We start from the raw sequence: 27,966 nt of genomic DNA, 5'->3' as shown, positions 1-27,966 counted from the left end.
AGCCCCCCTTGGCCAATTTTAATCTGTATCCTTTTACTATAATAAACCATACCCAAGAGTATAACAGCTTTCAATGAGTTCTGCAAGCCCTTCCAGCAAATTGTCAAACATGAGGGCAGTCGTGGGAACCCCCCAAATCTGCAGTTGTCAGAAGTAAGGGCATTCTTATAAACAATAACCCACACCTTGGCATTTTTCTACAATAAACATATAATAATTGGGTAAACATAAGTTACTAAAAACACTGATGCTCACTAGACAGTATGTAAAAATTGTATTTACAGAAAAGTTAAAACTGTTTAAATAAAAACTCATTTAATTCATGGGTTTGCTATACAAACTAGCATGCAGGCCATCATTCCAAGAATCAGCACCCTCCATATTGTGCAAACTCAAAAAACTCATTCTTTCATTGAAAACTGGTACATTGCAAAGCAAATTAAACTTTTATATTTCAAACTAAACAAAACTCTTCCACCATTTAAAACAATTGTGTTTGACTGACTAATTCTCTTCACTTTAAGTGCTTGCTTAAAGTGAAGAAATAAATGTTGACGAAAAGCATTTGGGAGGAAAAGAAAAAAAAGAAAATGTGTACATCCTGAAAAACACTCTAGGATGTATAAGGTATACAGACCCTTGTCTATCACTAATGGCTCTTTCTACCTGACCTACTCTCTATGAAACCCATCATTTAAGATTACACATTTTGTTTGTGGATTATTCATCTTTCATTTCAAATGTGACTACCAATGAAAGAGAAAGTAAAATTTAAATTACTTTAGCTACTTAACAGTTTATTTTTATAGTGTGAAGAAAGCAACCCAAGTTAATCACATATCATATTTTAGGATTTATGTGATCTGCAGAGTAATAAAGATTTAAAAATATGGCATCAAAAAAGACTCAAAATAAAAGAACACTAGATAATTTGGACCAACCCTCACAGGAAGACAACTAAAAAAGCTGGATGCAATATAAAAATCACCTTCTTAGACAGACTAAATTACTAAAAATATATGTTATCAGGTGAAACTGAAGTGAGAACTGGAACCCAGAGAAGTAACTACGATACTGAGGCTACTTTCGCTCTGGAAGGTATTTGCCAATTCTAAAGACATGACAGAGGCTAAGCAGCACTTTCAGCAGCTTTGCCGTTCTAGGATTTGAGAGTGGAGTTCAGGAACTATCGAGGGTGGTAACTCTGAGAATCTACATGCACACTTTGGGAAAGGACCCTAAATAACTGCACCCAAGCACCGTAGCCCAATGTTATGTGGATGACTCAAGAAACCTCATACCATTCAAGTGGTTCAAGACAAAAGAGAAGTAACCGGAATCCTCTCTGGGAGAAGATAACCTAGACATAAAATTATGTCAAGAAATATTTTTAGTCTACAACATCCAGAGACAAGGAAACATAACCAGGCACGTAAAATGCAAAAACATCATAAATAAGTACCTAGAGAAACAAGAAACAACAGAAACATTTCAATGAACTCCATATACTGAACTTATCAGACACAGACTTTAAAACAATAACATTTACCATGTTCAAAGATATAAATTACAGATTGAAAAACTGACACAAAGTTCAGTACTACAGACAGTGAGAAAACAAACTTGAACCACACAGGTATTCTAGAACTAAGAAAGACAATAACCAAAAATAGGAACTCAATGGATGAGTTTAAAAGTATATTACATACAGCTTCAGAAAACTAGCTAAAGGGCAGACAGGTAAATATCAACAGAAACTAACCAAAATGCAGTCAAGAGGGACAAAAATATAGAAAATATAGATGAGAATGTAACAGACATAGAAGATATACTAAAACAGTCTACCATGTTTAATTGGAATCCCAGAAGGAGAAAATAAAAACTATCTGAAAAGTTAATAGCTATGAACTCACCAAACTGATAAAAGACATCAATCCATGGAGTCAAGAAGTCTAAGCAATTCCAAATGGAATAAATAAAAAGAAATCTGCAACTCAACATAGTAAAATTGCAAAATATCAAAAAGGAAACAAATTCTTAAAAGGTTACCAAAGAAGCAACACTTAAATGGGCTTCTCGGCAGCAACAGCAGGAGCCAGAAAGCAGCAGTTTTGTATTTTCAAAATGCAGAAAGAAAATAACTGCAAATCGTGAAGTCTGTAGCAGAGAAAATATCCTTCAAAACAAAAGCAAAAAGATAAGCATGGGCATCATCAGAAAATCTACAAACAACAAATGCTGGAGAGGGTGTGGAGGAAAGGGAACCCTCTTGCACTGTTGATGAGAATGTAAATTGATACAGCCACTATGGAGAACAGTATGGAAGTTCCTTAAGAAACTAAAAATAGAATTACCATATGACCCAGATATCCCACTACTGGGCATATACCCAGAGGAAACCATAATTCAAAAAGACACATGCACCACAATGTTCATTGCAGCATTATTTACAATAGCCAGGTCATGGAAGCAACCTAAATGCCCACTGACAGACAAATGGATAAAGAAGATGTGGTACACATATACAATGGAATATTACTCGGCCATAAAAAGGAACGAATTTGGGTCATTTGTAGAGATGTGGATGGATCCAGAGACTGTCATACAGAATGAAGTAAGTCAGAAAGAGAAAAACAAATATCGTATATTAACGTATATATGTGGAATCTAGAAAAATGGTACAGATGAACCAGTTTGCAAGGCAGAAATAGAGACACAGATGTAGAACAAACATGGACACCAAGTGGGGAAAGTGATGGTGGGGGGGGGGTGGTGAGATGAACTGAGAGATTGGGACTGACATGTATACACTAACATGTATAAAATAGACAACTAATAAGAACCTGCTGTATACAAAATAAATAAAATTAAATTAAATTAAATTTAAAAAGACGAACAAAAAGCGGAGTTTGCCACACTGAAAGAAACTCTGAAGGTGTTTTCTGAGCACAGCAGGAAAAGAGGAACACATCCAATATCCAGAAAAAGATGCACAAAGGAAAGTAGCAAAAGAGTGGTAAATATATAGATATATAAACACTGAGTAAAATAAGAAAAAATTAACTCAAGATGGATTAAAGACTTAAACTTAAAACCTGAAAGCACAAAACTCCTAGAAGAAAACATAGGCAGTAAGCTCCTTGTCATTGGTCCTGGGGATGATTTTTTGGATTTGACATCAAAAGGAAAGGCAACAAAAGGAAAAATAAACAAGCGGAACTACATCAAACTAAAAACTTCTGCACAGAAAGGAACCCATGAACAAAATGAAAAGACGACCTACAGAATGGGAGAATATATTTGCAAATCATATATCTTATAAGGGGTTTGTAAGAACTCATACAACTTAATAGCAAAAGAAAAAAAAGAAAAAAACCAGTCTGATTTAAAAATGGACAGAGAATCAGAATAAACTTTTTTCCAGAGATTTCATACGGATAGTCAACTGGTACATGAAAAGATACTTAACATCACTAATCATCAGGGAAATGAAAATCAAAACTTCCAGCTATAAAATAAGTCCTGGGGATGTAATGTACAGCATGGCGACTATAGTTAATAAAACTATATTGCATACTGCAAAGTTGCTAAGACAGTAAATCTTTTAAAAGTTCTCATCACACACACAAAAAATTGTAACTATGTATGGTGACGGATGCTAACTAGACTTACTGTGGTGATCATTTCTCAAAACATATAAATTTCAAATCATTATGTTGTACACCTGAAACTAATATACTGCTATATGACAGTTATACCCCAACAACAACAACAACAAAATCATAAATAAGAAGATGAAAAAGGAGGAGGAGGAAGAGCAAGGGGGAGGATGTAGAAATTTTAAATATTAGGAAGATTAACAACAGCTATATAAATCAGGAGTTAAAGTATTCTAAGATCCCTGTATGGTACAGAAGGAGAGTAAAGGTAGCAATTAATATCAGATTTTTAAAAGTGAAAAAGGCATGTGGTAATCACTAAAATAATACAGTATAAAAATGCTAGACACAAACAAACAAACAAACAAACCTGACTTGCAGTTTCAGCTAAAACATGGAAGAAGCTTGGAAACTGTCACTCCCACCCTTACAAGAAGAAAAGTTAAACAAATGGAAAATCAGTGACTTCCCTTGGACGCATCAGAGAATTGAGGACACAGGGCAAACCACCACCTCAAGATACGGAGAGACAGGCATATCCAGAGAGTCACAGCTAAGATCTACTAGATCATCTCAAGTAGAAACCACTGGAGTCATAAACTGGTAAGAACACTGTACTAGTTTCCCAGGGCTGTCATAACAAACTATTACAAACTAGGTGACTTAAAACAATAAAACTATTTTATTCTCTCATAGTTATAGCTTTGGTGGCCAAAGTACAAAATCAAGGTATCATCAGGGTTGGATCTTTCTAAAGACTGATGTAGAATTGCTCCACACCTCTATCTTGGCTTCTAGGGGCTGCCAGCAACCTCTGGTATTCCTTGGCTTGCATAATTCCAACCTCTGCCTCCATGGCCCTCCCCTTCTGTGTCTCTGTCTCCAACCTCCTTCTCCTTACTCTTCATAAGTACACCAGTCACTGGATTTATGGCCAATCCTAAATCTAGGATATCATTTTAAGATCCTTAGCTACATCTGCAAAGACTCTATTTCCAAATAACGTCACATTCATACGTACCAGGACTTAGGACTTAGACATAACATTTTGGGGGCAAAAAGTCAATCTACTACAAAAACTGAAAACAAAACCTTTGATGAATTGCTGGAGGCTAAGTATGGAATAGCATGAGAGTAGAAAACTTCTGGGGACCACAGTCTCAGGGGAGCCCCCACCCTTTTGTGGGTTTTACTTCCAGGAACCCCACCAGGTTCTCACAGTGAAGAGCCTATAAAGATCTCCTTGTGGTTCTGGCAGAGAGAAAAGGGAAAGTAATCATTGTGAAATAACCAGTACACAAAACACAGACCTACTCTCCAGGAAAAAGACTTCACCAGGTCCTGATCCCACCTGTGGAAAGGGTATAAGGGCATTTCTCTGATTCCAGTCCCCTCTTACCTTTCTGTCTCACATGGAGAGGTGGAGGGGTGGGGAAATAAGAAAGACATCACAGTCCCAGGACACAGACCCACCAGTAGTTTGAGATTTAATTGTAAGATTATAGGATGCTTCCTCTTCCCAGCACCTTACAACCATACCCATGGCGCTCCATTATAATAAGTTAATTACCACTGAAAGAGTTACATAATGCAGATTCTATCTGAGAAGGAGTTCTTAGGTAAACCAAAAGGCAGCAGGGGAGACAAAAACAAGGACACTAAAGAAATTTGATGCCTCTGGCACCTACAGCTAGAACAAATATTAAAAACAGTACACTCCTAGCCAGATTAATATAAAACCTCACACTAGGGACTTCCCTGGTGGTACAGTGGCTAAGAATCTGCCTTCCAATGCAGGGGACGCAGGTTCTATCCCTGGGTCAGGGAACTAAGACCTCACATGCTGCAGGGCAACAAAGCCCGCAGGCTCTAGAGCCCGTGTGCCACAACTAGAGGGTCTGCGCGCCGCAACTACTGAGCCCGCGCGCCACAACTAGAGAGAAGCCCGCATGCCACAGAGACCCCACATGCTGCAACTAAGACCCAATGCAGCCAAATAAATAAATTTTTAAAAAAACCTCACACTAAAGACCTATTGATCTCAGCTCCTTTTACCTAATACATCATGTCCAATTTTCAACAAAAAATTACACGTCATGCTTTTAGAAGGCAAGAAAAACACAGAGCCAGACTCAAGTATACATGCATTTTTGAAATCAAACAGGGAATTGTAAATAACTATATGTTAAGGGTGATAATGGAATAAAACAGATAACATGCAAGAACAGATGTATAAGGTAAGCAGATAGAGACTCTAAGATAAACAATCAAAAGGAAATGCTAGAAATCAAAAAACACTGTAACAGAAATAAAGGATGCCATTGGTGGGCTCATCTACCAACTAGACACCACCAAGGACAGATTCAAGAAGCTTGAAGGTAGGTCAACAGAAACTTCTTGAACTAAAATACAAAAAATAATAATTTTTGAAAAAACAAAACAGAACATCCAAGAACTGTCGAACAATTCCAGAAGATATAGGGACTCCCCTGGTGGCGCAGTGGATAAGACTCCACGCTCCCAATGCAGGGGGCCTGGGTTCGATCCCTGGTCAGGGAACTAGATCCCACATGCATGATGCGACTAAGAGTTCACATGCCACAGCTAAGGAGCCCACGTGCCGCAACTAAGACCTGGTGCAACCAAATAAGTAAATATTAAAAAAAAAAAAAAAGATACACATGAAGAAAACCTCAAAGTTTTGGTAGTTTGGTAGTTTGATATAATCTGAATAACTATTTTTTAAATTGAGTTTGTAGTTTAAAAACCTTCCAAAACAAGAAATCCCAAGGCCCAGATGTTTTCCCTGGCAAATTCTACCAAACGTTTAAAGAAGAAATCTGCCAATTCTACATGGTGAGATACTACTACACACCTATTAGAATGACTAAAATACCACAAAGATGTGAAGCAACTGACACTCTAATATATTGCTAGTGACAATAAAAAACAACAACAGGTATAGACACTCAGGAAAAGAGTTTGGCAGTTTCACATAAAGTTAAACATACACTTACGATATGACTCCTAGCTACACATACTCTGGAGAAGTAAAACTTAGGCTGACATAAAAACCTAGGCACAAATGTTTACAGCAGCTCTGTTCTTAACTGCCACAAACTAGAAAAATCCCAATGCCCTTCAATGGACAAACGGACTAAAAAAAAAAAAAAACCTGGTACAGTCATACAATGCAATCCTACCCATACGAAGTGCCTCTGGTAATGCTGGAAATGCTCCCAAGAAACAGAGAAAAGGCTGAATTGCTTGATAGGTATCAATACACTGATTGAGGTCTGCAGCTGCAGTTGACTGCCATTTCAAGATAACTGAATCCAGGGTAAGAACTATTGTTAAATTTAAAAAAAAAAAAAGGAAATTTGTGAAGCTGTCACTGCAGCTGTGCCAGCATAGCGAAAATCATGCACTTTTTATTTCATACTGAAAATACAAGTTTTAATTCAGGATTGCTATAAGAAAAGCATACCTATAGACTCTAATAAGATTCAAGAAAAAAAGCAAAGCCATTACATGACAACTTAAAGCAAGAGGAAGGTGAAGGATCGAAAGCTGGAGAATTTAATGCCAGCAAAGGATGGTTTGTTAATTTTAGAAAGAGGTTTGCCTTTAAAAATGCCAAGATAACAGGAGAAACAGCTTCTGTTGACCAAGAGACAGCAGAAGAGTTCCCAAATGCCATTAACAAAATAATTTAGGGGGCTTCCCTGGTGGTGCAGTGGTTGAGAGTCCGCCTGCCAATGCAGGGGACACAGGTTCATGCCCCGTAAAAAAAAAAAAAAAAAAAAAAAAAAAAAAAAATTTAGGAGAAAGGGTATGTCTGAAAAGGTTTTTAATGCAGACAAAGGTGCCCTATTCTGGGGAAAAAAAGTCACAGAGGACATTTATTAGTGAAAAAAAAGAGAGAGAGAAACGACCACCAAGATTTAAGGCAGGAAGGGATAGGCTGACACTACTGTTTTGTGCAAATGCAGTCGGGTTTATGGTCAGGATTGCTCTCATCTATAAAGCTGCTAACTCCCGAGCCTCGAGGAAAAAGATTAAACACAAGCTGCCAATCTTTTGGTTATAAAACAAGAAGGCCTGGATGAGACTGCAATCCAGAAAAAGGACTGGGGACTTCCCTGGTGGCGCAGTGGTTAAGAATCCACCTGCCAATGCAGAAGACATGGGTTTGAGCCCTAATCCGGGAAGATCCCATATGCCGCGGAGCAGCTAAGTCCGTGCGCCACAACTACTGAGCCTGCACTCTAGAGCCCGCAAGCCACAACTACTGAAGCCTGCGTGCCTAGAGCCCATGCTCCGCAACAAGAGAAGTTTAGGGAGGGAGGGAGGGAGGGAGGGAGGGAGAAAGCAAGAAAGCAATCTTGTCAGTAAAGGACTACTTTTTTTTTTAACATCTTTATTGGAGTATTACAGTGTTGTGTTAGTTAATAACGTATATACTAACATACGTATATATGCATACGTATATCCCCATGTCCCCTCCCCCTCATGCGTCTCCCTCCCACTCTCCTTATCCCACCCCTCTAGGTGGTGGCAAAGCACTGAGCTGATCTCCCTGTGCCAAGCAAGGACTACTTTTTAAAGTTCTTTTGATATTAGACAATGTCCCCTGGCCACCCAGAACCCCATGAGTTCAACAACAAAGGCATCAGAGTTACCTACTTGCCCCTGAACACAATGGCTCCAATTCAGCCTCTAGATCAGGAAGTCAAAGGACCTTTAAGGCTCATCACACATAGTACTCGACAGAAAAGACTGTCAATACTTATCGAAGAGGACCTCCATAGAGAGATCATGAAAGTCTGTAGTGGCACCAATGAAGATGCTATTGTTGTTATTAAAAAAAAAAAAAAAAAAAGCTGTGAAAGCCATCAAGCCCAAAACAATAAATTCCCACTGGAGAAAACTGTGTCCAGTTGTTGTACATGACTTCACAGCATTTACAACAGAGCCAGTCAAGGAAATGATGAAAGAGTACAGATCTGGCAAGAAAAGGTGGAGGGTGAAGGGTTTCAAGGTATGGATCTTGGAGAAATTCAAGAGCTAACAGACACCACACCAGAGGAATTTAACAGAAGATGACTTGAAGGAGATGAATGCTTCCAAACGAAACAATGAGAAAGATGACATAAAAACAGCAGTGCCAGAAAACAAACTGACCAATTTGTTTACTGATAATCTGGCAGAAGGGTTCTGATTATTCAAGACTGCTTTTGACTTCTTTTACAAGATGGATCCTTCTATGATACAGGCACTGAAACTAAAGCAAACTGTGGAAGAACGACTGGTACCTACAGAAACATTTTTAGAAAAAGCAAAAAAAGTCACACAAAAATTATATTTCTGGGGCTTCCCTGGTTGCGCAGTGGTTGAGAGTCTGCCTGCCGATGCAGGGGACACGGGTTTGTGCCCCGGTCCGGGAAGATCCCACATGCCGCGGAGCGGCTGGGCCCGCGAGCCATGGCCACTGAGCCTGCGCGTCCGGAGCCTGTGCTCCGCAACGGGAGAGGCCACAACAGTGAGAGGCCCGCGTACCGCAAAAAAAAAGAAAAAATTTCTGTAATGTTATACCAAGCGTTCCTGCCTCTCCTGCATCCCCTTCCAACTCTTCCGTCTCTGCCACCCAAGCCAGCAAGATCAACTGCTCTTCCTCCACCTCCTCACAGCCTACCCAACGTGAAAAGAAGGATAAGGACCTTTATGACTATCCACTTCCACTTAATGAACAGTAAATAATCATCATGCCTTACAGTTAATAAACTTAACTGTTGTGTGTGTCTTCATGTGAAAAATCTCGTAACTGTACAGCAAGAAATGTATGAGACGTTTCTGTTTCATCATCATCATCACCTAAGTATTCATCATGTAGAACATCGTGTGCAAGACTTGTATTGAAGTAGAGAGCCAGTCCTTACATAGGCATGGGTGATATTTAATATAAAGCTAATGTCTTAGTTTTCTTACTGTTTTATAACTTGGCTTTCAAAGAATTACATTACCATACAGTACATCTATCTCTCTCATAATTGGAGAAACTGTATATTAGCCTATCATCACAGGTGTTTTTTTAAAATGTAACAATATTTACATACTGTATTGTGAATACGACTGCAATATTGTATGCCATCATTTTATAACAATTCATTCACTAGTGTAAAGGCTAGGCTACCATGAAGCAACCATATCAATTATACTAGGCTACCATAAAGCATTAATATTGCTGCTTCTTTATTATCAATGTATGAATCATAATACCTATAAATACGAATTCATTTTTCACATTATCTTTTCATTTTTGATGTCTAGTGTTAGTAATACCTATAACATCTACAGTGTTTTGTATCATATAAGACAATATTGACTTAGCTACTGATAGACAATTCATCTTGTAAGCCAATGACATAAATTTATATCAATAAATACAGTACAGTACTAATAAATGTATTTTCTCTTCTTTATGATTTTCTTAATAACATTTTCTTTTCCCTAGCTTACTTTATTATAAAAATGCAGTATGTAGTACATATAACATATAAAATATGTGAAAATAAACTTTATGTTATTTGTAGAGCTCCCAGTCAACAGCAAGCTATTAGTAAAGTTTGGGGGGAGTCAAAAGTTATATGCAGATTTTCAACTTTGCAGGGGGTCAGCGCCCCTAACCCCCGCACTGTTCAAGAGTCAACTGTATATGTGAAGTATGAACCAAATCTGTAAAATGTATTTATTTTTTAAGACCTAAAACACATCAAAATAACTGTTCACTCTGTAGAAGTTTATGGGTCATTTTTGTCATTCTTTATCCTCCCTGTATTTTCTAAACTTCCTAAGATGAACAGTTTTATAATCAGAAAGATGTCACTAACGTTAGTATCCCATAGTGGACTGTATATACAGAATGTTACTGTGTCAGAACCCCAAATATACAAAACAGTGTTCCTTATTGTAATGTCACTCTTTCTCAGTGAGGGTTTCATTCCAAGGTGATACAGGAGGGTATCTGATGTTTTGTCCCACAATACACACCAAAACATTTCACCTAGTTGTAGAGTCAGTCAGAGCCATGTGGGATATGTTTCAACCATAAAGGAATCATTAAAAAGTCATAAATCCCATCCGCCCTACTCTCTGATAGAATTCTATAATTCTGTTACCAAACCAAACTCAATACAAAAAAGTTAACACCAATTTTCCAATATCACCTTATTATCTTAGAAACCACAGATTCCATAAAACAAGTCATACGGAACAAGAAATCCTGACTTACAAATGCACTGTTTTTCAAGTTCCTGACTATTTGCTCAATTTAAAAGTGCTATCTGCCCCTAGCCATCTATTTAATTATAATGTCTACATTCAGATGTAAGAATTGTTAAGTACTTCAGTGTATTTTATAATATCTTCACATACAATATGCATATATACAATATACACAATATATACTACATAAATTATACAAAATGTTCCTCAAAATATTAGAGTAAGTTATAAAAGTTTTGGCAAAAAATATGTTCCAGCAGTAAATATCAGTTCAGTACAATGAATTCCTCCTTAAATAAAATTAAATTATTCTTTATTTTGCTCATCTTGCAGAATTATACTGAGTTAACTTTCATATATTTTATCCACTTTAACGAAACCTTTATTCGAAAGTCCAACTTTCATTTCAACACAGTCCATGTTTTTTCCAGTAAAATTAACTTATTCATTAAAAATCAGTTTGTTGTAAGAGCTAATTTTATATACGTTAGAGTAGCATTCTATTTGTAATTTTTCTCAGATAATCAAACTATATTTAAAAAACACTAACATCTCACTTATTAGAGCTAAATAAACCAGATCCTTCTGAAGTCAGTAAACTTCAAAATAAATTCATCCTAGATATTTGGGGCTATTTTTGCCAATATATGAATAACCGTCCTAATACCAAAGACCGAAATTGTATATATTTAACTGATCAGTTCTGCTAAGTGATCTCAAACGGCACTAGCACTTGCATGATTAACTCATCCAGCAATCCATTTCCAAAGCATCTCAAAAGATTTAATACTTCAAAGAAGCCTCATCAGGATGAGCAATGAAAAATCAACTGGAGCCACAAGAGATTACAGAATACACAAAGAGATCTGCCAATTCAACATTCTAAAAAGAGATGCTGCAGAGTTGGGTCAGACTCAGCAGCCCAGAGGCATGTGAGAACTTACGAAACTAGGCTGGTTCTTGGAGAGGCTATAAAGTTCCAAGCCTAAAAATCTCAATGAAATGGATAAATTTCTATTTTAAAGAAAAACTAATTACTCAAGAGATTTTTTAAAATCAACAGATCAATAACCCAGGAATAAAATCAGAGAGTGATCTAAAAAAAAATGACCTCAAAAAAAGTTACCAAAAATAGTTTGTTTTAAAGGTTAATTCTTTCAAAACTACTATAGAACACAAAACAAGCCCACAAAGGTTCACTATTTTAAAATAATCAGTATTTGAAACAATTTGAATGTTATCAAGACCAAAGACTGCACCCAGAAATGTACTCTCAAATAGATAATGTTCTAAATAAAATGTCAACAAATGGAATTCAAATGCATAGTTAATTAGCTACCACAACTAAGCAAGGTTTATCATGGGATAGATTTAATCTTGGAAAATCTAATTTATCATATAAATAGATGTAATACGAGAAACCACATGATCCACAGATTCTAAAATAAGCATTCAATAAAAATTAACCTTTGTGTGTGTCTGTGTGAACCAGATCCCTCTCATCACAGTAAAAAGCCTATATAGCATGAGATCTTAACCTCAAGCTTTGCCCTAGAAAACATAAGCTTTGAGGCTAAAATAGCAATTCAGTTTCTCTCAGGATAACTAGATTTAGAACATGTAAATTCAGAACTAATTTATATTAGGGTAATGGTTCTCAACCAAGATAATCCTGCCCCATAGGGGACACTTTGGAATGTCTGGAGACATTTTTGGTTGTTACAACTCAGGGAATTCTACTGGCATCTACTGGGTAGAGGTTGGGGATGCTGCTAAGCACCAATGAAAACACAGGACAGCCCCTCAACAAGTAATTTCTGGCCCAAAATGTCAACACAAAACTGCCAGTGTTGAAAAGCTATGTAAAAGGGGAACATGCTACATACAGATTTTCATCTCATACCATATCCCACAAATTCTAATTGAATAAAAAAGAACACAGTACACACACACACAAACACACACACACACTTTCAAACAAAAGGTTAGGAAGTGGACAGGAGGGAGGGAAGGAAATGAAAGTGAATATCAAAATTATGGAGAAAAAAGAAATTTCTAAACTAAAGCAAACGAAATTTCAAAGCAAACAAGTTGAAAACTGGGAATAAATATTTGTAGCAAACAAGACAAAGAATTAAGAGTATCTGTTAGAACCGAAAAGAAAAATATGAAAACCTAGAATGAAAAACAAGTAAAAGAAAGTGAAGTATTTAAAAAGTACACTAAGCCACTCTAAGAACTTAACCCTTACTTTAAAACAAAACAAAACAAAACAAAACAAAAAAACATTTTTACCTAACAAATTGGCTGCAGGAAGGGATGGGGGGTAGTGCCCATGGAGTATTTTTTTTAAACACAATTTTTTTTCAACATCTTTATTGGAATGTAATTGCTTTACAATGGTGGGTTAGTTTCTGCTTTATAACAAAGTGAATCAGCTATACGTACACATATATCCCCATATCCCCTCCCTCTTGCATCTCCCTCCCACCCTCCCTATCCCACCCCTGTAAGTGGTCACAAAGCATGGAGCTGATCTCCCTGTGCTATGCAGCTGCTTCCCACTAGCTGTCTATTTTACATTTGGTAGTGTGTATATGTCAATGCTACTCTCTCACTTTGTCCCAGCTTACCCTTCCCCCTCCCCGTGCCCTCAAGTCCATTCTCTATGTCTGCATCTTTATTCCTGTCTTGCCCCTAGGTTCATCAGAACCTTTTCTTTTTATTCCATATATATGTGTTAGCATACGCTATTTGTGTTTCTCTTTCTGACTTACTTCATTCTGTATGACAGACTCTAGGTCCATCCACCTCACTACAAATAACTCAATTTCATTTCTTTTTATGGCTGAGTAATATTCCATTGTATATATGTGCCACATCTTCTGTATCCATTCATCTGTCGATGGACACTTAGGTTGCTTCCATGTGCTGGCTACTGTAAACAGTGCTACAATGAACATTGTGGTAGGTGACTCTTTTTGAATTATGGTTAAACACTTAATTTAAAAATAGTGATCTTTTAAAAAATAAAAATGTCTGAAAACCAGGCTTAAAAATCTTAAAATTCAGAATTTTTTAAAAAGATCATGCACAAAAATATTAATGGCAGTACTATAAAAGTTTTGACTGTTCTACCTTCATAAACACATATTTTTTGGATAATGAAATATCACCTAATGAAAAAATAATGTAAACAATTTACACAAATTCCAAATAGGTTTGAGTTGTATGAGCAGCCACTAGGGAATGTTTACTTTGGTTTGGGTCAATACAATACAGATAAATAGCACAATGGCATCTAATTGGGTGTGTCAAATTCACCTTATTTCTATTATAGCACTGGTTACATCAGACCACTGAGAATTAACTGGTGTTCATTATAGCAAAGGTCAAAATATAGAAAGTTATACAAAAATTAACAAAAATATACTCCAATATAAGCTTTATTGCCAAAGTAGTAGTTATAATAATAAAAAACACTTTAATGCTTCCACCTCTTATTTCCTATTTAAAAAAAGGTTTTTTAAAAATATTTTTATTTTCAGGATTAAATATTTTTACCATAAACCAAAAATTTTTACCAGAAATTTATTTCCAGGACTAACTTTACCATAAATGGAGAAATGAAAAACTGATGAGCATTGCTTAATGTCATTAACCAGACATTTCATTATTTAGGTCCCCTACAGTTACCCAGAGCTATTAGTCAAAACACTAATTACAAGCACAGGATCATCCCTAAAGTTCTTTTAGCTATATGTATAATATTAGAATTTCTGTCATTTACTTCCTCAAGCTTGTTAAACACAGAACTGATAAGCATAACATTTCTTATGTTTTTCAGCAGAGATAAGTAAATCCAGTCATTCTTAAGATATCATATAGAAAACCCACCCCTCCTTTCTGTGTTTCAAATAGAGTGTGAAAGTTTGCAAAGTACCATATACTCTTACCACATATTCAAAAAGAAGAAAAGCAAATGTGGTATGAGGAAGTTTTTACACAGTATTACATTCCTTTAAACATTACTAAATCAGATCAATAGGTGACAGATATCCACAAAAATACCTTAAGCAAAGTTCAAAAATGAAAAAGGATTTAATCTCACAAAAACTGATTAAGAATTAGCCCAAAACAAAGAAATTACCATATACATGTGATTAATGTCTCCTCCCAAAATAATAAATCCTAAAAACAACAAACATACAAAATCTATCTAAAAAGCAAATAAGTTGGAAAACTCAATTAAATATTCCTCAGATTTTTAATCCACTATTAACTCTGAAAAAACACTAGAACTTAGTTTTAAGCACATTTCAAGCCAGATTTTTAAAAATACCAATGAATATTTGTCATGAAGTTTTATAGAACTCACCAAAAAAAAAAAAAGAATCCTATTATACCCTACTAGATAAATGAGTAAAAGACCAATGTGTAACACACAGTTAAAATTTGTTGTCTTTTAAGAGAAAATAGTTGCCCCAATACATGAACAATGTGTAACACCAACTCACAATTTTCAGGTAATAAATATTTAAGGTTCATTTTTAAACCACACTAAGACATAATCATTTCAATTTATGTTACTTGCTCTGTCTAGCTCAACATTTTTCTCCTTTCCCAAAACGTTTTAAAAAATAATTAAGAGGAAATGCTTTGATCAATGCAAGTTTGATTCTGCCTTCTCCATATCCTGTCTGACCTTGGGTGAGTAACAATCTCTTTAACTTTAATTTCTGAATCTGAAGAATGGGAACAATGATATTTTACCCCAGAATGCTCTTGTGGGATTAAATGTTCAATAAAATGTCTAGCATTGGAAGCATTTCCTAAATGATAATAATTAACAAAATATCAGCTAAAAAGGAATATTAAGCTTACCAAAAAGTGGGAAGTTGCTATAAAAGACAATTTTACTCACTTTCTAAGCAGACTTTAAAAACATAATGAAGTTATGCAGACAAATGCAAGAACCTATAAGAATAATCAGAATCAAGAAAAAATATGAAGTAATTATTTGAATTTCTCTAAGCATCCACCAAAATCTCTAAGCATCTTATGTTTCTAAGCATTCACCAAAAATAAATGCATGCATACAAAAAACAATAATTTAAATTCTTAGAATCAAAGAAGTGCTAAATGCAAATGATCCCCAAACACTATCTGGCCAGGACTGAGAGCAGGGGACTATGTTTCACTCAACTTTGTATTCCCAAACCCCATCACAATGCCTGACATACAGTATGCACTCAACGGCTATGTGGAGCATTGAAATGAAAGCTATTACATTGTCTAAAATTTTAAACTCTTATTTGGGGACTTCCCTGGTGGTCCAGTGGTTAAGACTCTGTGCTCCCAATGCTAGGGGGCACGGGTTCGATCCCTGGTCAGGGAACTAGATCCTGCATGCTGCAACTAAGACCTTGTGCACCCAAATAAATAAATAAATAAATATTCAAAAAACAACGTCTTATTTAGGCACAAGTAAAATCATACTCAACATTCATTCAGGGCTTCCCTGGTGGTGCAGTGGTTAAGAATCCATCTGCCAATGCAGGGGACACAGGTTCGAGCCCTGGTCCGGGAAGATCCCACATGCCGCGGAGCAACTAAGCCCCTGTGCCACAACTACTGAGCCTGCACTCTGAAGCCTGCGAGCCACAACTACTGAGCCCACGTGCTGCAACTACGGAAGCCCCCGCGCCTGGCACCCATGCTCTGCAACAAGAGAAGCCACTGCAATGAGAAGCCCGCCCACCGCAATGGAGAGTAGCCCCTGCTCGCCGCAACTAGAGAGAGAAAGCCCACGCGCAGCAACAAAGACCCAACGCAGCCAAAAAAAAAAAAAAAAAAAATTCATTCAGCAAATACTGGAGTAGCTGCTACTAAAAGGCACTTGTTCTAGGACCTGGATACACCAAAAAAAACAGCAGGGCAGGATAAGGAGGATCAGAAATACCTATTTTCCATAACCCAAAGGACATCTCTCAGAGGAACAGTTAGGAGTTCGTTCTACATTTTATAGTGATTAAGAGTACCTGGATTCAGTATTTATTACTTTCTACTTCTGTGCTTGCTTCCTAATCTGTAAAATGAGAAAAATAACAGTACACAAAAATGTATATAGATTTGTTGTGAGAATTAAATGAGATGATGCTTATAAAGTGCCTAAAACTGTGCCTTAAACAGAAGTACCTAATAAATATTCACTAAATGTTAACACCTGTCATAATATACTACAATCTCCCAACTAACGATTAAGCAACAGGAGTGTGAGGATCTTGCCCACCTTCTTATTGAGTGCTTCTGTCTGTGCTGATAGATACAGACATCTCAAGAAACATTGTCCAATTTAAACCAAAGTATTTACTGACAAGATAGAATTATAATTATTATTATTATGGAAAAAACAATTAGTGTGGAATATGATTAAAAAACTAGAAACGTTAGAATGTAGGGGGGTAAAAAAATCACAAAATAGCTATTTAACAGTCCTTCAGAACTTTTTTCTGATCACAGACCTCACTGAAAATCCAACAAAAGATATAGACACTTTACCCAGAACAATGCCATCACATAGGTCCCTGCAAAATTTTACATGTTTAAAACTGACAGGCTTCTGAAATATTTTTCCTGTGTCATTTCTGAGAACTTATTCCCCAATAATTATGTCTGTATTTTTCTTTTGAGCTCTTACCAACAGCATTCATGTCTGTGAAATGTCACACTTAAATCTTACTTATCTCTGAAGTTAAGCATTATAAACTGAAAGAACAGCTCTCTTATTACTAAGGCCAAATTATACACTCAAGTCATTCAAATGTCAAACCAAATGTCATTCAAAAGCTTCAAATTCTCCAATATACCAACAGGCCGACTGCCAAAAAATCAGTTTATTTAGAAGAAGAACTAAACGTCAAGCTTATTACACGCAATCTATTAAACTGAGCATTTTTTTCCATGAGAAAATATACTTGTTATTTAATTACAATAAATTATTTATCCAAGATAAATAATTAAATATCTAATACAAAACTAATCAGATAAGGCCAAAAATGGTTTATTTACCATTAACAAACCCTAAAATAGTTCAATTCCTTACGTAACAATTTAAACTACATAATACTTTAAAAATATTTTAATATATACTCTCGTGAGATTCACAAAAACCCTTAAGATTTACATTCTAAAATTGCATTTGCCAGCTGGTAACCACCAGCCACAGGTGACTACAGAGCATGTGAATTACGGCTAGTCCAAACTAAGATGTTTTATATATATGTAAAATACACACCAGATTCCAAAAACAGAAAAAAAAATATACTAATTAATAAGTTTTTATAGTGAACATGTTGAAATAATGTATTTTCTTTAAAACAACATACCCATAATATTCAAATTAATTTCACCTTTGCTGTATATTTAACATGGCTATAGAAACATTTTAATTATACATGTAATTTATCAATTTAGTATGCCTCAAAGACCATATGTATACTTGCTTCATGATACCCATTTAATATTATATAATTTTACAGTTCAACAACATTGTTCAAATTATTTTAAACAAACTTTCTGGAGCAAATTAAGCCTTTATGCCTAAATTTATTTAACAGGATTAAATTGGAGAATCATACAGAACTCTCATATGCAAAAGTAATTTCCCCTTTATTTATTAGAAGTATGTAACATCAATGTAACATACATGGAGTAGGCAATCTGCAGATCCCCATGACAAGATGTTTAATATCCCAGATTACTGATTCTCTACTAAAGGGACTTAAGAGTCTCAATGAGTCATACAGAAAGGGTTAAAGAGTTCACAGTTGACCCTTGAACAACATGGGGGTTAGAGGCGCCAACCCTCCTCACAGTTGAAAATTCAAATATAATTTACAGTCGGCCCTTCGGACAGGGCAGTTCTGCATTCACAAATTCAACCAACCACAGATCCTATAGTACTATGGTATTTACTACTGAAAAAAATCCACATATAGGTGGACCTGTGAAGTTCAAACCTGTGTTATCCAATGGTCAACTGTACCTGTAAAAAGAAAGTTAGACCTCATCCACCCCAATTACTCCAAAGTAAAATATTATTGAATCACAGACTTAGTGGACACACAGCAAGCTCCCAATTTTCTGCTAGTTACTAAAGTGTTCACTTTTTTAGAATAAAATAAGTGATGGGGTCTCTGGCATCCATAAGCTCAGGGCAAGTAAAGTTATTACATATGAAAAAAAAGAATAACAAAGGAATTTTTATTTAGGCTTTAAACTGTGAGATTTAATCATAAGTTCAGTTGGGTTGTATAGAATATAAAGAATACAAGAAATTTATGCGGGAAAGAGGTTATCTTGAAATTTAAAGTATAGCCTTTAGGTTTCCATTTGACATTCATTCTGAAAATTCTGAACTCTCAACAGATTTACTGTCATCATTTAAGGTAATTTTAAAAATTTTTATTGGAGTATAGTTGATTTACAAAGTTGTGTTAGTTTCTGCTGTACTAAGGTAATTTTTTTAACTGCTTCATAAAATGTGTTTGACAAGAATGTTCTAATTGGTAAGTAAGTAAAAATGCAGTCTTCATCTTAAATAGCTTGCACACACGCACATATGCACACACATACACACCCCACAAGAGCAAGGCGAAATACTCATCAGGGTATTCTGCTGCAGCAGAGTAGGAGTTTTAATTAAAGTCTAATAAAAAACTTTGATAGTAAAACACATTTCTAACTAATTAAAAGTGTAACAAAGAATTAGAAAAAACAAACATGCAGAAAAATATACATTTGAAAGACCAACTTGAAATATGTTTCCGAAAAACATTACATGCTACTTTAGCCAGGACTGTATGGTCTCAATTTTACAAATATATGAACTTCTGTACTTATAATCCAAAACAAACAATTTGGCACTTGATTATTACGATAATCATGATAAATGCAAATACTCTAGGAATGGCACTCTTATAGTTAATAAGGTCAGTCTAGGTGTTAGGTAAAGTTCTGGCCTCCTCAGTACTGGGGCACTGATAGACACTAAGAAGGTTAGGACACTTTGAATATTTCAGGTAAAAGGATCTTGAAAGTACCAGTTCAAATGAAGGTGTGCTTCACTCTAAAGACAGTACCAGGAGCAGAGAAAAAAATATCTTGGCTACTGCCAAGTACTCACCAGGTCACTGGTCAAACTTAGAGATGAACAAATCCTATTTGCCTTCCAATGCAGGAATCTATATCCTGATCTTCCTTATACTTCTCTTATTACATTTTAACATTTCTGACACTGGAATATATTTTCTTAATGTACTATGTTCCCTTTTCTTATTTGGATTTCTGATGATTCACATGTTAAGTTTTATTCCTACCGTGTTAATTCTTATTCCTATCACAACACTCTTAGCCATCCCAACACTCTGATGACACTCATCAACAACTGTAGGTAAGGAGACATGAGAGCATTTACATCAGAATCTCCTGTGTGAAATTTTTTAAAATCCAGATGATTCTAATAATATGCCCAACCTGCAACACTGTTGTAAACTATCTGAGGCACCAAAATTTATATTTGTCCTAATTCTCCTAGCACCTAGCATGGCATTAATCACATTCCTCACATTAAGGCAAATACTTCTTGATTAATCTCTCATCCGGAGCTCCTTTCCTTGACAATGTGACCTTGTGATAGAACCTTTCTCTTAACGTTGGTGGTAACTGTTATTGTTACCATACTTAAAGTATTTTTCTCCTAGAAACTCCTAGTGATTAGATGCCACACAGTCACCCTCTGAGAATTACCTGGACACTGAATCATTAAAAACAACCTGAGGGACTTCCCTGGTGGCACAGTGGTTAAGAATACACCTGCCAATGCAAGGAATACGGGTTCGAGCCCTGGTCCAGGAAGATCCCACATGCTGCAGAGCAACTAAGCCCGTGCGCCACAACTACTGAGCCCACGTGCCACAACTACTGAAGCCCGCGCTCCTAGAGCCTGTGCTCTGTGACAAGAGAAGCCACCGCAATGAGAAGCCCGTGCACGGCAACAAAGAGTAGCCCCTGCTCGCCATAACTAGAGAAAGCCCACACGCAGCAACGAAGACCCAACACAGCCATAAATAAATAAAACTAAAAAGAACCTGAGCTATGTGGCACTAAAATAGATACGGGAATTCAGGATCCCATGTTAGTCATCTCTGGTTTGCAAATTAGTAGAGAAACAGTATGTGATCATGATGGAAAGTTGAATAAAGTATACAAAATTTTAAAGATTAAAAATGCAAGTCTAAAAAAAAAATTCAAGTCTATGGAGGCACTGGAAAGGAATGATGTGGTATAAAGAGGTTCTAGGAAAAAAGAGTCCATAACATGGCCATATCTGACACTAGATCAACATTTTAGGCTAGATATCAATTTAGAATAATGAATTTTTAAAAAGCAGAGTTTCTTATTAGAATAAAAGCTCCTTTAAGTACAAACAACCAATAAATACACTTTCAGTTGAAAGAAAAGAGTAAGTATGAGGATAGAACATTCAGGCAACTGAGGTCTTCAGAAACTATGAAACAAAAACCAAATAACAAAAAAGAGGTAAAGTTAAATTTAGCCCAAAGGAGGAAATATTTAGGAGCCCAGAAAGAAAATACCTAACTCACTTGGCGCTAAAACCAAGGTTAGAACTGAAAATTGAAAGTACAGCACAGGGACTTCCCTAGTGGTACAGTGGTTAAGAATCCACCTGCCAATGCAGGGGACACGGGTTCGAGCCCTGGTCCGGGAAGATCCCACATGCCGCAGAGCAACTAAGTCCGTGCACCCGTGCACCACAGCTACTGAAGCCCGCGTGCTCTAGAGCCCGTGCTCTGAAACAAGAGAAGCCACCGCAATGAGAAGCCTGCACACCACAACAAAGCACGCAGCAACGAAGACCGGAGGGAGGGAGGGAGGGAGGGAGGGAGAGAAGCACAATCTTGGGTCTGAAAAGCCCTAGTAAGATTATGAAGGGAATTCTATCCGCTTAATAGTAGCAATAAATGACCCTGTGAACTAGTCTGAACATCTATCTAACAGAACATCTATCTAACATAAATCTAAAAGAAAGCTGTGGGTAGTATGGTGTGGGGGGAGTATGTGGGAGGACTGATAAGGGCAGGTATACTATCCAAAAAACAAACGAACAAAAAAACAACTAAGAAAGCTCTCTCTAATAACCAGCCTAATAACTAGCCTAACACAACTTCAGTGAAATTGTTCAGGGATCAAAAATTAGTAGAACTTTCAAGTTTCTTATGCCTTACTTGCCCATTTATTATTATATTGGCAGTTATGACTGTTTAACACTGTTAAGAATTGTGCACTTGTTTCTGAGACAGAAGGGTATGCTGAAACTTTGTAATCTGCTTTGCCTTGGGTGTGAAAGGAGAAGAACAGGTGAAAAATAAATAGCTGCAAAGAGCAGATGTATCAAATCCCTGAGACCAAATAAACAGAGGGAGCGCCAGACTGTGAGCAAGAAATATCCTCAAGCATTGAGACAGAGAATCTCCTTTCACCCCAGTTACCCAGGGCCACTTGTAACACACATATAGATCCAGCTACCAACGCAGTGCCAAGCAGAAAATATATAAGCTCTACAGCTTAGGAGCTCAGTATCTTGTCAATATTACTGCTTGCCACATCCTAAACAATTCCAATAACCAAGCTCACTTTTGTTCCTGGAAACAAATAGCTACCTTGTATCTCTCATAAGAAATCTGGACCCTGTCTGGTTCTGCTTCCCGGTTCCGAGGTCTTCAAGGCCTACTGCTAAAACTCATTTCCTCCCTTTTCCAAGATGCCAGCCTGAACCTCTACCTAGTACATGCTACCCACCACCGTCCCACTCCCACACCAACCTGGCCAACTCCACCTGTCTGCACACTGTCTTTTGCTACTCTTATCCCTCATGCTGAGAGGCTAACTATAGTACCTCCATCCAGATTTCCAGGCCAGTGTTCTGGCCTCTCCATCTAGAAAGAGCTAATCCTGCTTGAGGTAAACCTACCTAGTAGTTGGATATCAAATTCTACCAAGTCACAGATCCATCATGATGATTACCAATTTACCTAAATTTCAATCACATCATATCAGGTTTTATTCCCTCTTTCTTTTCTGAACAGAAACTCTGAAAACTTTCAGATCTTTCACAACTTACACCAGTTTACCTAGGAACTGCTTCTGCAGCTGTCCTGTTCTCACACATATCAAGAATCATTACACCTTTCTTTGCCTATCTTCAACCTCTTGACATGACACCACTTTTTAAATACATTAGAAAATGGTATCATACTTAAAATACACTTAATGGAGGAAAATATTCCATGACACAGGAGAAGAGGGAAAAAAAAATCACAGATTGGATTACTTATAAATAAAAATTTGAAGGTATTTTCAATTGGCAATATGGAATGAACTGAAGGCACTTCATGCTTTTCTTAACTTTCTTATCTTAAATGCCTTAAAATTTAGATCATCTTATTAAGTGAATAAGACATCATTTTACTTTGCTAACCCCTCATTTATGAGAGATATATGGCAAACTTCAGGCTAATTTCTATAGGAAAATATAATACATTATGAATGTGAATTTTCACCCTAAATGTGATTTTATGGAATTATAACTATTCAAAACCCTTGGAAAAATCTGATCACGAGTACTTACTAATTAAGGAACACAACTGATTATTAGATTTGCTAGTGATCCAACTTCATTTCTTTTTTAAATTAATTAATTAATTTTTTGGGTGCATTGGGTCTTCGTTGCTGCACATGGACTTTCTCTAGTTGCAGCAAGCGGGGGCTTCTCATTGTGCTGTCTTCTCTTGTTGCAAAGACATGGACTCTAGACTCGTGGGCTTCGGAAGTCATGGCACGCAGGCTCGGTAGTTGTGGAGCACGGACTTAGTTGCTCCACGGCATGTGGGATCTTCCTGGACCAGGGCTCAAACCCGTGTCTCCTGCATTGGCAGATGGATTCTTAACCACTGCACCACCAGGAAAGTCCAATCCAACTTTGAAACAAAAATTTCCTAATATTCCTCTTTCATGCTCAGGATTAGTTTAATTGAAGTAAATCCTGAAATTGAAAGGTGAGCCGCCAGGAGGCAATCTCCAGTTGCCACTACTTATTTGTATGAATCAAGATTTTATCCAAAGAGTGAATCAAAGAAAAGAAATAAATCACTGTACTACAGAAGTACACATATTATCTCTAAACCAAGTATATATTTCTGCCCATTAACTGCTTCATAATTTAAACATGTTGACTTATTATATGTGAGGTGGTAAAAAATAATTTAAACTAAAAAGTTCATAACCTTATCTAAAATTAAGAGAAATTCAATCCTTAAAATCTGCTTACTTTTTCAGAAATAAAAATTTATATATAGTAACACTTCGTGCCATTTGCTTTCTGTCTTATTCCACTCCAAAATGTAGATCTGTACTTTTGGAATAAGAAATATAAGTATTGTCTTACCATCTTTTTCAAGCTCTCCCCAATTCTTCCACACGGAAGGCCTCAAATTTCCTTATGATAAGCATTCTTCCACATTTAATAAATGCAGAAACTAAAAACAGTGCTTTAGTTTAAGACAACATTCAAATAAGTCTCTACTAACACTCATCCCACTTAGTTTTTCCTAAACTTACTACCAATAATGAACTTTCTCACAGTATATCAAACTTTGGAAGTTATCTTCCTGTTTCTGCATTGATACAAAATCATCTCATCCCACCGGTCCCTCAAAGACAATGTCATGCTTCTAACAAAGGTCAAACATTGAGAATTGTTTTTTCAAGGTGATGCAAGATTTAGGGAAATTTATTTGAAAATGAAAATAACAGCAACCAACATTGGCTGTTCTAAGCACTTTACAAGTATTAACTCATTCAATCCTCCTAACAACCTATAAGGTTGATAGTTTTATCCCATTTGTAGATTAAGAAACTGAAGCTCAGTCACAACAGCTAGCAGGTAGAAGAGCCAGGATTTGACCTTAAACTGTCCCAGTTCAGAGCCCAAGCACGCTCTAACTCTCTAGCTGTACCACCTAAATGTTAAGAACCATCACTTAATAGGTATCCAAGTTATTTTGAAACGAAGAAATTAAAGATTTTTCATTTCGTGATGAACCAGATAAAATACCATGTAAATATTTTAAGCTGTCGTCTTAAGTCATAAGAAATAAAAACTTCTGACAGCAAAACCAAGTATGTTAGATTAATATTAAAGAAAAAACTCCCTTTAAATGATTTTGATAATTTTATTATGAATACATGACCAATAAATTTAAAGTACGCACTCATATGACAATATCTGACAAATACCTTTCAAAAACTAACTGCAAATGCACCCAAGTAATCAACCTTTAAAACACATTCTGGGTAGTCAAGTCGAGAGTGTACAAACATCACACTTGACCAAGATAATCTGGCAACTCACCTAACCAGAACACGGCAAAGTCACTGAGAAAAGGCCTCCGAACAATCAAAATAAATACTCCAATGTCCAAGTATTGATACTCACTTTTCTCAAAAGAGGATCTCACAACTAAATAAGGGTCAACTCATTTTTACCCTTATGCAGAATTACAAATTTGATTTCTGGAGGAAAAAATGGCGTAGAAAAATTACCAGTGGGAAGGTGAAGGGGGACACCGATCACAGTGACAAGCACATCCAATAGGGAAGCAGAAAAATGCTTACTTAATAACTTCAAAACGCAAAGAAATCTGATCTACAGTCCTATATACAATCCAACAGATCCTCACGGCCCACAGTAACTGATGGTCACAAATGATGACCCTAGGTCATCAAAAGATTTAATTATATTCTGCATCCTACTTAAAACAGAAAAGAATACCATATTTAATTTTAGTATGATTTTCACTCAAAGTTGTTTTATAATTTGAAGCTAGGAGGATAAACCCTCAATTACCCAGTAAGCTCAACTAATAAATTAGAAAGAAATTCCTTGGAAAGTTCCAAGTAGCAAAGGTTTCACTGTTTCTAAGTTTAAGAGCACTATGTGTACAAAAGTTACCTGAGAGCAAAAGGGAGACAGGAGAGCACAGAAGTAGAAAGTCTAAGAAAACAAAGAAGAGCTAGGCGACTGTCTATAAACGTGCTATCCTTAAGGCATTTCCCACAAAACAGTGTGTGGGCAGTAGGTGCCACATCAGCAGTACTGTGTATTTGTCCTGCTCCTAAATCATTTGTTAGTTTCATGAATTATTAATTTCAGTTAATAGTTTGTTGAGATGAAGCAGTACCAACTCTTTCCTCAGCTGCAAGAAGTGATAGCGTCCTTCTGATTGCTCTACAAAACCAACACTGGGATTACTCTTACAGAGCATGCATATGCCTTACGGTGGCACACATTTGATTTAAAAAAAAAAAAGTTCTCTTTTAAACTGCTTTTCATTTTTAAAGGATTCAGGGAGATAGTGCCTAGCCCACACCGAACTTTGTTATCAAAAACATTGTTACACTACTCAACAAAACTCCCTTTCAAACCAGGCTGCAACACATTCTTTTCTAGCTCCAAACAAAAACTTTAAAGCACATAGTAAATAACATATAAGGCCTTGTACTTTTCTCCCCTTCTAGCGAGGAAGTCTAACTCCAAACAGGAAACTGCTTCTCAAAGGACTCAACGCAGAAATCCTACCAAACGCCAATCCAGTTCTCAGGAAGAGATTTAATATTTAAGTGCCAACACACTTGCCCAGGTAGAAACGGAGTAAATACTCAAGCTTCCCTGCCCTTGAGGCACCCCTTGGAAGTTCTAGCAGGGAAAAAAATTTTTTTGCCTTTTCTAACGAACAAACTACAAAATGCTTTAAAAGGCCAATCTATACAAAGGTTCACAGCAGATAAAGAAGTTGAAAGTGCTAGTTTGTCAAGTTTTTCGATCACCCTCCCCCATCCCACCAGGATCGGGGAGGAAAGAAGGGGCTAGGGAAGAAGGAAGGTTCGGGGCTGAGCGGAGCTAGGCGCGGGGCGAGGTGATCGGGCTCCCCCCCCATCCCCTCACCTTTCCCGGGACCAGGTAAAGAGGCAGAGAGGAAAGTACGAGATGGTGCACTTCTCCGCCAGAAGAGCAAGGTGGAAGGCAGGGCTAGGAGGGGCGGCGGGGAGCGAGCAGTGTGGCCGCGCAGGGACCGACCCCCGCCCCCTCCCCGCCGAGATCGAGAAGGGGAACCGTCTCCCCAAATCGGGAGCGTCCTCGAGTCCCTTACCCATGCTGGGGGCTCCCGCGGGGAGCAGCCCGGCGCCCGCCGCTCCTCCTCCGGCTGCTCGCGCGGCCGCTCCGGCGGCAGGAGGCGGGCCCTCCGCTCGGCTCTAGCCCGGCTGAGCTCAGACGGGGCAAGAAGGCGCCTCCATCCGCCCGCGGCGTTCCCTGGCCAGTCCCGTCCGCGCCACCCGTGAGGAACAGGCGGCGGCCGCTCCTCACTCGCGGCGGCTGGAGCGCCCTCCCCCGCCCGCCCAGCCGGCGGCTTCCCCACCCCCGGTCGCTCCCGCCACTGGGTGGGACCTGCCGGTTCGTCGTGGCCGCCGGCTCCAACCCGGAGCGCCAGCCCAGCCCCGGAGCCCGCCCCCCCGCCGCTCCCTCGGCGCCTGCAGTCCTCTAACGCGACGCCAGAGACTGAGGTGGAGACCGGGACAGAGGCCGGGAAGGTGCTGGGAGCTGGGCCGGGAGGAGGAAAATCTCGCGAGAATCCTCGATCCTCCCTGCCCCGCCCCCGCCGCGTTCCGGCTCACCGCCTGCCCCCGGCGGCTGCCAGGTGCGGTGACGTCATGGCCAGGGGTCGCTCGCCGCCCGCGTCCAGGTGCGCGGAGCGGATGGGGTAGCCGTGCGGCAAAGCTGCGACAGGTCCTCCGCCCTGAAGTGCGAAGCTGCTGGGACAGGCGTGTTGTGTGGTTTGTCGCTTCAGATGGATACAAAGAGTTTTTGCTGATAGGCAAATGA

At 37.8% G+C, this 27,966-nt stretch overlaps 1 protein-coding gene across 1 annotated transcript in view; it reads right to left on the bottom strand.

Moving 5' to 3' along the window:
* The window catches only part of CD2AP (CD2 associated protein), a 103,924-nt gene extending 76,449 nt beyond the window's left edge, over nt 1–27,475 (bottom strand). The window contains exon 1 of the mRNA XM_024766207.1: nt 27,236–27,475. Coding sequence (XP_024621975.1) covers nt 27,236–27,239 — 4 coding nt within the window. The 5' untranslated portion in view covers nt 27,240–27,475. The remainder of the gene's footprint in view (nt 1–27,235) is intronic.
* Nucleotides 27,476–27,966: the final 491 nt, after the last annotated feature.

This window comes from Neophocaena asiaeorientalis, unplaced genomic scaffold, assembly GCF_003031525.2.
Source record: "Neophocaena asiaeorientalis asiaeorientalis breed wild unplaced genomic scaffold, Neophocaena_asiaeorientalis_V1.1 scaffold46, whole genome shotgun sequence".
NCBI lineage: Eukaryota > Metazoa > Chordata > Mammalia > Artiodactyla > Phocoenidae > Neophocaena > Neophocaena asiaeorientalis.
This window is presented reverse-complemented; position numbering and strand designations above follow the sequence as displayed.